Source organism: Myotis nattereri, assembly GCF_964212035.1.
Source record: "Myotis nattereri genome assembly, chromosome: 1".
Taxonomy (NCBI): Eukaryota; Metazoa; Chordata; class Mammalia; order Chiroptera; family Vespertilionidae; genus Myotis; species Myotis nattereri.
This window is the reverse complement of record NC_138075.1, coordinates 51,759,903-51,770,624: the sequence shown is the minus strand read 5'-3', so window position 1 is coordinate 51,770,624 and position 10,722 is coordinate 51,759,903. Positions and strand designations below refer to the sequence as shown.

Here is a 10,722-nt window from a genome sequence, read left to right as displayed (position 1 = left end):
CTTAGTTTGTGCCTGCTTATCTCTTTTCACATCTTGCCTCTCTGAGTCATGTCTCTCCTCTGGTCTGTGGTACTGTCCTTGCTATCCATGACCTTTCTTTTCTGGGAAGCCTTGGAATTCTGCCAATATCTATTTCCCTGATGCTGAGATAAAGACAGAGATAAAGACAGCTGAGAGGGCAAAGCTGACACTTACCAGATGTAAATGCCACCATAATAAAATAAGCCAAAGGGTGCATATCTCAGCTTGTAAATTCTGCTTACAAAGGTTGGATCTCTGCTATCTGGACCCTCTTCTGACCCTGTTGTTGGCACTGTAGGGTATGATATTATGATGGATTAGAGAGTTAATGAATCCCATTGAAATTAACATTAAACTCCACTGGATTCTTCCAGATCTACCCCAGTGAGCCTGGCTTAGTTTCTCTATTCTCCACTTCTGGAACTCTTAGACCCTCCAACAAACATACAGTGTTTATAATTCAAAACTCAAGGTATGCAGGCAAAGTTATTGGCCTAATCATTTGTAGAAAAGGACTGAGGGGTCTGGGCGGGAAGAGTTTGCTGTTTTAAAAACAGCACCATAGTAGTGAGGCAGGCCAGTAAGCCAAGAAAAATGAAACAGGGAAACTGAGACAGATAGCTGAAGGAGCAGGTTGGGCAATTTACAGCCAGATACAGGTCACTTCCCTAGAGATAACATCTTGCCTCAGTTGTATTTCAGCTCCAGGCCCAGAAAAGCAGCAAAACCACACTAGGCACACTAGGACCAGCTGCAATGACTAACCAACCCCTCCCAGGCACTGACCAATCAGTAGAGACCAGGACTCTGAAGAAGCACACCTGGAAAACTGATGAATATTCTGTTAAAAACCCTCCCCTAAGATTACCATCTACAAGAGAGCGAGAGAATCCTGGAGACAAAGAACCCAGCATATGCTCTCCCTCTGGGGAGCATGCCTGCACCATTCTCTTTTCCCTCTTCTTCCCCACTTCTTCCCACAAAGACACAGACCTTCTAAACTCTAAGTGACTCCATGAGACCTGCAACCAGGGGAGCAATGGGCAGTGACAGCTTGTCTCAGGTTAACCCCCTGGCCCTGGCCCCAAGGCCCCCTTTTCACTGACTTTCCAATGAGCTAAAGCAGCCCAGCTTAGGCTCTCCCCTCTTGCTTCTTCTATGCTAAGACCTTTCTTGTTTCCCTGTCCCCAGCTTTAATAAACATGCCTTCATAGTCATGTTTGTGAAATCTTCCCTGCACCTCTGTCCTGCCTAAGCCCAGGTGTGCCCCTAATACTACTTACTTGGTGTTACTAACATATAGGTTATCTCAACAAAACATATACACACTTTGTTAATGTTATGTTAGCATATTTAGCAATTAAGATGAGATACCTCTTTTGATTACCTTATAAATCAAATATTCAAAATGTTTTCTCTTTATTGAGAGACTCTGTGATGCATGGTTTTTATGGGAAAGAAGATGGGAGCATCAGAGAAAAGTCAGATATAAAGAAATGGGAGAGATTTTTCTAGATTCAGATACTGGAGCTGGTGTTTATCCTTGAATCATTTTTGCCTCAGAGATTTTACAGCTCAACAGAGTTCCTCAGAATCGGAGTGGCCGAAGCTGGCAGAGGAAAGGCACCAATAAAAGTGGGGTGTAGACAACTCTATATGGCTCCCTGCCATTGGCCTGTCTTCATTTACAGTTAGAAACACAAAGAAAGAAATAGAAAGGAAGGAAGGAAAGAAGGAAGGAAGGAAGGAGGGAGGGAGGGAGGAAGAGAGAGAGAGAGAGAGAGAGAGAGAGAGAGAGAGAGAGAGAGAGAGAGAAAGAGAGAGAGAGAGAAAGAAAGTGAAAAGATCCCAACCCCCTATGCTATATTCTGGTCTGCATAAACAGTTCTTGTAGGAAGACAGCAACACTTGGTTGTCATGCTATTGCCTTCAGAGGAAGTCCAGCCCCTGGACTAGGTTTGCAGTGCAGAGAGGGGGACTGTTGTGCTTTGCTAGCAGCCACCTCCTAGACTCCGCCAACAGGGGGCGCTGGAGGGAGACGGTGAGGCTGAAGGCGGGACTTCCTGTTTGCTTCCTATCTACTTCCTGCCTCTGAGCATCACCATGCCTACGCTTTGGAGTGATGGTTTGTAAAATCAGCGGACAGAGACACCTGCCACCTCATAAGAGGTCTGGATCTCAGCCTTAGGGGGCCTTCCGCTGAGCTCAGTGGCAGCGCAGTACAGTCCCCATCACAGCTCTGAGTTTCAGCGTGTTGGCACCCTTTTTTCTCAAATTCTAAGTTTAATAATTCCCATTTTTTCCCTTCATTCGTTCAGCCTCAGGCTGGTTGCTACTTCCAGCAATTGCTACTTCCCTAATAATTTAGTGCCCTCTACCCCTCCCACCACACACACCTTTGCAGTTATTTATTTAACTTTATACCCAGTTCAGTTCTTTATATTAAATTTGCTATTTCAAACATTTTGGCCAGGATGCTACATTTTTGGGGGGCTGGTTTGGGGGTGAGGAGATAGAGCAAACAGTGACAATGTCAGTGGCTTTGAAAAAGGCATTTTCCACCCTGCATTGCTGATATCAGCTCATGGGCTCTCACTGAAGTCCACCTGCCCAGAGTGTTTTCCATTCTTCAGACTATAATGAACCCTAGACTCACAGGTATTAATGAGGGAGATCTACAGTCTGGAACCCTGTGACTATTTCTAGTGTACAGGTTATTAACAGTCATGAAAAGACAGGCAAATGAATTTTTTCAAGTAATTGCCATCTGAAGAATACTTTCTGGTTTTCACTGACATTTTTTTAAAAAGTGAAAGCAAAAAACAAAAGAAATAATCCTTGTCTTTGAATTGCTTTACTCTTTTAATGTTCAGGGAACATAAGAGGAGTGGCACTTGGACTCCAGGCTAGGAGAAGGCAGAGGAAATACCTGTGTGCTTCTATGATTCTTTGTTAAGTGGGGGTGGGGATGGGGGTGGGGGTGGGGAAGCTTTCAAGTTCTTATATGAGCAGTGACAGGTTTTTATGAATTGTTTTCTGGCAGGAGAGCCTGAATATAAACTGGGCTGTCCTGGTTGAAATAGTTGCTTGCCTTCTCAGATAGTGACAGCATTTTTTCCTGCCTTACTCACCTCCCTGAATGACTGGAGGCTATGCTCCTGAATTACATATCTGAGTTTGCTCTCTTATCTGAGAGCAGGAAACTGAAAGGTGAGTGATGAAGCCACTTGCTGCTCTCTAACTGCAGAAATTAAGGAGCCGGAGACAGTTTCTTGGACGCCCTGTGAATATCAGAAAGTATATTTTGGAGGGGTTAAAAGAAGACCAAGGGATATGGTGTTCACATTTGCTTCCATGGAACCTAACCAGTCTTCCCTGAGAAACAGAAACAAACAGTGACAAGAGATCTAACCTAAGTAAGAAAGAAGCTACTAAAGGTGAGAATTTTCTTAATCTTTCATCATGTTTTCCTCTTAGATTCCCAAAAAATTATTACTGAAGAGGATACAAATCTTATGCTTAGAAAGAGGATGCAAAAGGGGAAAAACAATCATTGCTGGATGTATCACATTTTGTTTTTCATTCTCTCCTTTTAGGGATTTATCTATAGTATCTGGTTTTCTTTGAATGGTACTCAGTACCCTGTATTGTTTTTGAAAGGTAGCTGTGGTTTGGAAGAATAAGTATTAAACTTTTAGACAAAAAAAAAGGGGGGGGAGAAAATGAGGGAGTTCCAGATTCGCTTCTTAATATGTGATATTTGCAAGTTATTTAGCGTCTTTTTCCTATCTAGAAAAGGTCTAATAATACTTCATTTTAGGTATGTTATGAAGATTAAATGGGACAATGTAAAGAAATATTTCTGGCATGTAGAAAGCACTCATTAAATATTATATGTGCATAGCTCTGTGTGTAAATATATTTTAAATTTGGATAGATTAAGTGTTATCTATATGAATGATTAAATGCATTAACCAACGAGCTACTTGGCCAGGGTGAAGGAATATTTTTATAAAAGGGTGGTTAGATATTACATTTTGAATTTCTACAACTGATACTGAGAGTCTGAAATTCATGAATTTTTCTCTCTAGACCTATCAGAAACCCTAGGTCCCAATAAGAGCTATGCTAGAAACAGGGTTGTAAGGGGTGGAGGGAAGAATGGGGAACAAAGGGTAGGGACTTCCTCTTACTAATTCCACCTTTACATCAGCAGGTCTTCAGTTCCATCTCCCTTTCTCCTCGGGTAGAGGTGGAGCTAGGTCCTGACTGTAGCATGAGCAGCTAGTTTGTAGGGTCAGGTTATAGACCTCCTTTAGCAACCCAAGGGTAAGAAATTCCTAGGCAGGTCTTGACTGAGGATATTTGCCTAGAGAAAAAATATATTTTGCCACCACTTTGGAGTTGGAGTTGTTGTTCCTGGGAACACATTCAGGGTTAGTTTGTAATCGAAGGCATTTTGTTCTGTCCAAGGATTCCAACCTCCTCTTCCTTCCCTGGGCTCAAACTCTATTGACCTCCCAGACCATGAAGATGACTTGGTGGAAGAAGAAACTCTGCAGGCAGCATTACCTGTGGGCCCTGGGCTGCTATTTGCTGCTGGCCATTGTTGCTCTGAGATTCTCTCTCAGATTGAAATGCGACTTTGATTCCCTGGATCTGGAGTCCAAGCACTGTAGGGACATCTTGTACAAGTCCCTGCAGTTGACAGCAAGGAGATCCATCAACTGTTCTAGAATCATCCAAGGGGACAAGGAAGCAGTGATTGAGGCTCTCCTGGACAGGCTGGAGGTCAAGAAGAAGCGGGAGCCTTTCACAGACACTGACTACATCAACATGACCAGAGACTGTGAGTACTTTAAGGCCAAAAGGAAGTTCATACAGTACCCACTCAGCAAAGAGGAGTTAGACTTCCCTATTGCATACTCTATGGTGGTCCATGAGAAGATTGAAAACTTTGAAAGGCTGCTGAGAGCTGTGTATGCCCCTCAGAACATATATTGTGTCCACGTGGATCAGAAGTCCCCAGACACTTTCAAAGAGGCAGTCAGGGCAATTATTTCATGCTTCCCAAATGTCTTTATAGCCAGTAAGTTGGTTCGGGTGGTTTATGCCTCCTGGTCCAGGGTGCAGGCGGACCTGAACTGTATGGAAGACTTGCTCCAGAGCTCAGTGCCCTGGAAATACTTGCTGAATACATGCGGAACAGACTTTCCTATAAAGACCAATGCTGAGATGGTCCTGGCCCTCAAGATGTTGAATGGGAAGAACAGTATGGAGTCCGAGATACCTACTGAGTACAAAAGATCTCGCTGGCAATATCACTATGAGGTAACAGACACAATACACGTAACTAACAAGAAGAAGGACCCTCCCCCTAATAATTTACCTATGTTCGTAGGGAATGCCTACATTGTGGCTTCTCGAGGCTTTGTCCAGCAGGTCTTTGAGAACCCCAAAGCCCGGCAACTGATTGAGTGGGTGAAAGATACCTACAGCCCCGATGAACACCTCTGGGCCACGCTTCAGCGTGCCCCATGGATGCCTGGCTCTGTTCCCTACCACCCCAAGTTTCACATGTCAGACATGGCTGCCATTGCCAGGCTGGTAAAATGGCAGGGCCATGAAGGAGACATCAGCATGGGGGCACCTTATGCACCTTGCTCTGGAACCCATCAGCGGGCTATCTGTATTTATGGCGTTGGGGACCTTCACTGGATTCTTCAGAACCATCACCTGTTGGCCAACAAGTTCGACCCAAAGGTGGATGATAATGTTCTTCAGTGCTTAGAAGAATACTTACGGTATAAGGCCATCAACAGACTGCACTCTGAGATACACTGAGAGAACTGCTACCTCAGATTGAAATGTGGGGCAAGAACATGTGCAAACATGCCCAGAATGTGCTGGGACAGTGTGGGGTGGGAGACCAGGTCTCTGGAATCCACGGCATCCTGCAGGGTTAGGGGGCTGCTATTGGAGTGTGGGTAAGCAGATCTGTTGCCTTGCAAATTGCTATCCCGGATGAACACTGACTCAGCTCACCCCACTCCCAGGAGCCCCTCCACTGACTTTCTCACAGAGTGAGCAGAAGAACTAGTTATTTGGGAGAGCCAGGGAGGGAAGTGTGACAGGGGACCCTGGACTTTAGTTGAATGCTTGGTGTCCAGCGTTTCCAGTCTGTGGAGATGCCATTCCTAATAATTCTAGGCTTGGTAGTGGGAAGGGGGAGTTTGATGGAAATAGTGCCTTCTCATGTACTATTAACTTAAAAATAAATAGCTCCTAATTCAAACCTCTACCTCCGCTTTCTGTTTGGGAAGCCAGAAATCAGACAAAAGTCCTACACTTGTTTTCGTTACTATTGGTGGCATTTAAAATCCCTTGTGGCTGGCCAGAGACTCCCCATTATTCTAAAATGATCATGGCAGGCTGTATGAACAGCATATTCAAAAAAATATAAAGGTACAGAGCTGATGCTTTCATTGTTGAAAACCCTCCTCATGTTGTTTACATTGCCACATTTGTGACTCTTCTGTATGGGAAAAGGCAGAGTGATTTAACCAATCTGACCACCATATCTTTACGGGAAAATTACAACCCTAATTTAGCCAGCTTCACAGCCAAATCTTAACGTTCCATAACAAAGATAATAGCTAGTTTAGGTAAGGTCACCATATAATTTATTGTCCAAACTGGAACACTTTTACAGGAGGGAGGGTGGCTGTACTATTACAATTATGTGGGGAAACAAAAATAAACAAGGACTGTTTAGCTAAACCAGGAAATCGGGTTATTTCACATTTAGGTCTTTTGAGTGAAAACTCTTGAGTATGTGAATGGAAGAGTCACTATTTGTGGTTCTTTGGCTTATACATTTCCTCGTGGGGAGACAATTTTGTGTGTGTGTATTTGCCTTCACTCTCTGTAAATGTTACCCAGTGAAACAATGATCTCTGAGGCTCCAGAGATAATTGTCATAGCATTATGGAAGGCTATTGGCTATTAGTAATACTCTTCTGTGATGGACCGGGGAGACTACAGAAAAAGAGGCATATCTTCTATATAGTTGATCTTCTGCATACAATATGCTTTGGAAAAATGATTTAAATACAAATTAATTTGTGTAATTTGAATGATGTTCCCATTAATATGTCATGATATTGTTGCTTCATTTCTTATTATGACTCAACCAAGTGTTTCTCTCATTATCAACTTTCCCTGTAACCCATGTACTCTGACATAGTTATCACTGTGTCTGACAGTGAATTTTCTATTTATAGTGACTGCTTTTGGTAAAGTTGTACTCCTTTGGTAATGGGCACTGCCACTACCAACTTACCTGCATCATACTATTGAGTCCTCTTCACCTTGCCCCCAGCCCTGCCTCTGAGATGGCTGACGGATAGTCAAGGGCTCAGCAGATGAGGCTCTGTAAGGCTTCTTCCCGGCAGGGGAGCTCACGGACACCTTCACTGCTGTGGGAAGTGGGCAGAAAAGCTTCCCCGAATGCACGCATTCTGAGGAAAGAACTTGGGTCCTTGGCCTCATACTTGACTTCCTCTGTATATTTTCATGTGAAATAAATTATCGTTTTTATACAAACAAACTAAATTGTGTACTTGTCATTTGAGGGGAAGAAGTTTCTGGAATTTTCCAAGTACTGACATTTTTTCCCCCTTTAAATACATTCAAATGCATAAAAAGTGCTCTTTATTTAATAACACTAGGTCTTCCTATCTGAAGGGTCCAATTTCTCCCTCATTTGTGTAGTTTATTTTTAGAAATCATAAAATTAAGTGAACACATTTGTTGATTTTTTTCTTCTAAGTCATATTTCTTTTTTTTTTTTAAATATGTTTTATTGATTTTTTTACAGAGAGGAAGGGAGAGGGATATAGAGTTAGAAACATTGATAGGAGAGAAACATCAATCAGCTGCCTCCTGCACACCCCCTACTGGGGATGTGCCCGCAACCAAGGAACATGCCCTTGGCCGGAATCGAACCTGGGACCTTTCAGTCCGCAGGCAGACGCTCTATCCACTGAGCCAAACCGGTCAGGGCCATATTTGTTTCTTTAACCTCTCTCTGGAAAGGAAAAATCTTATAAATGAATGAGCAACTAGGCATGTATTACTTCTCAAGGTTTGAATTACTTCTTTAGTTTTGATTTGTGGACTATTGGTAAATTCTGTTTTAATAACTATTTTGATGTACAGCCTGCCCATTATAATCTTTGTGCTCTTGACTGAGTGAATTTTTTTCTAAGAAAGGAAGAAAAGACAGTTAATCTTGTTTAGGAACAGATGACGTAACTTATTTGGAGGAGAATATGTATTTGGACTAAAAACGGAAAGAACTGCCCTACCTGGTTTGAGTGGACAGAGCGTCGGCCTACAGACTGAAGGGTCCCAGGTTCGATTCCAGTCAAGGGCACATGCCCTGGTTGTGGGCTCAATCCCCAGTAGGGGCCGTGCAGGGGTCAGCCCATCAATGATTTTCTCTCATCATTAATGTTCTCTCTCTCTCTCTCTCTCTCTCTCTCTCTCTCTCTCTCTCTCCCCCCCCCCTCTCTCTCTCCCTCTCCTCTCCTCTCTGAAATCAATTTAAAAAAAATGTATTTTTTAAAAATGGAAAGAACCATTAAATACATTATATGGCTTAAGTACTTTATTGAACTGAAGATTTATTCTTCCACTTAGTGAATCTTTATTCATTCCACAGCTATTAACTAAGTTCTACTAGGCATTGTCCTTGACCCTGGGCCTATATAGCAATCAACAAAGCAGACAAACATTTCCACTCTCATGTTCTTCACATACTAGCTTGAAATTGACTATAAACAAATTGTGTGTGTGTCAGAAGACAAGTGCTAGAGAGAAATTGAAGGAAGTGCCAGAGACTGTGTGTGTGTGTGTGTGTGTGTGTGTGTGTGCGTGTGTAGACAAGTGCTGCAGCTAAAGAGAAATTGAAGGAAGTGCTAGAAACCTTAAGAGAGCAGGGTGGGGAGGGAGGATGCTTAAATTTTTAAATAGTGTGGTTAGGGATGCCATTAATGTAACGGTGACATTTGAGTAAAGATCTGAAGGCGATAAAGGAATGATCCATGAGGGCCCATGGCGGGAGAGCATTCTAGGCCAAGAAGAGAGACTTGGCAAGGCCCTGAAGCAGGAACACACCTGCCATGTTTGAGGAATAGCAAGGAAGCCAGTGTACACAGAGCAGAGGAAAAGGAGGGGGCTGGGGGGAGGGGAGGGGGGAAAGAAGAGTGCAGAGCACAGGGAAGCAGGGCTGTTGTGAAGGCCTCTGTAACCCATTACATGGCCTTCATTTTGTCTGAGTGCCTTAAGCCACTGGAAGGCTTTGAACAGGGGACTGGCATGATCTGATTAACATTTTCATGCTGCATTGAGAACAGACTGATGGGGAGGTGTTGGTGGATGCAGGGAGGCCAGTTAGGAGGCTGTGGCAATAATCATGACACTAGCCATAGCAGCTTGTATCAGGGTAGCACAGCAGCAGTAGAAAGGGAGGTGGTTAGATCCTGGAAATGTTTTGGAGGTTCAATTTGAGGATTTGCTAGCAGATTGAGTTTATTTATGAGAGTCAAGAATGCCTCCAAATGTTTTGTCTTGATGGTCAGTTGGAAGGGTAGTTACTATTAACCAAGACAGGAAAACTGTGAAAGTAGATTTTTAGGGGAAGATCAGGAGTTTGATTCCAAACATATAAAAATGGAGATGCCTGCCCTAGCCGGTTTGGCTCAGTGAATAGAGCGTTGGCCTGAGGACTGGAGGGTCCCGGGTTCGATTCCGGTCAAGGGGATGTACCTTGGTTGCGGGCACATCCCCAGTAGGGGGTGTGCAGGAGGCAGCTGATCAATGTTTCTAACTCTCTATCCCTCTTCCTTCCTCTCTGTAAAAAAATCAATAAAATATATATTTTTAAAAATGGAGATGTCTATTAGACCTCTAAATAGTAGAGATGTGGAGGAGACAAATACAACAGGAATCTGAGGCCAGGAGAGAACTGAAGATTTTTAGCTGGTGTTCATTAGCTTATGAATAGTGTAAAGCCATGAAATTGGAGAATTCCAATGGAGTGGACATCCGTATGCATTCTGGGGCTCTGCAAAACACAGAGCCACCGAGATAAGGAGGAACTACCAAGAGAAAGTTGGAAAGGAGCAGCAGGGGTGGTAGAAGGGAAATGACGTAGTTAGTGTTCTGGGAGCCTGGAGGAGAAAGTGTTTCAGGAAAGAGGTTGATGACTGTGCCTAAAGCTGCTGAAAGTCACTGAAGATGAGTGTAACCCAAGAACTCAGAATCCTATCTGGTTCTAACAAGATACTGGGTTGCCTTTCTGAGGCGGCAGACGGCAGACCAAAACCACAAGTCAAGCAGCCAAAGCATAGGCAGCGGAGAAAACTTTGATTTCCAGCTGCACCCAGAACCAGATTCGCGTAACCCCCCACCCATGGAACCAAAGGACTGAGACTTAACCGGACTTGAACCCTGGAATCTTTCCAGAAGTGCAGTGTCAGTTGTCTAGGAAGACCCAGTATTGAAGCCCTTCCCTTATCTTACGGTAAATGACCAAGGTCTGAAGTCCCCCAACCAAAACCTACACGGCCAGCACTTCCGTATGTCAGCCTGTTTGCCCTAACCCCTAACCTTCAATCTCTGCTATTAAACATTCTT

At 43.6% G+C, this 10,722-nt stretch overlaps 1 protein-coding gene across 1 annotated transcript; it reads left to right on the top strand.

Moving 5' to 3' along the window:
* Positions 1-4,548: 4,548 nt before the first annotated feature.
* GCNT3 (glucosaminyl (N-acetyl) transferase 3, mucin type) lies at positions 4,549-5,865 on the top strand (the record flags this gene model as incomplete). Its single annotated transcript, XM_081099561.1, has 1 exon — positions 4,549-5,865. The coding sequence occupies one exon, from the start codon at positions 4,549-4,551 to the stop codon at positions 5,863-5,865; it is 1,317 nt and encodes a 438-aa protein (XP_080955687.1).
* Between the last annotated feature and the right edge of the window lie 4,857 nt (positions 5,866-10,722).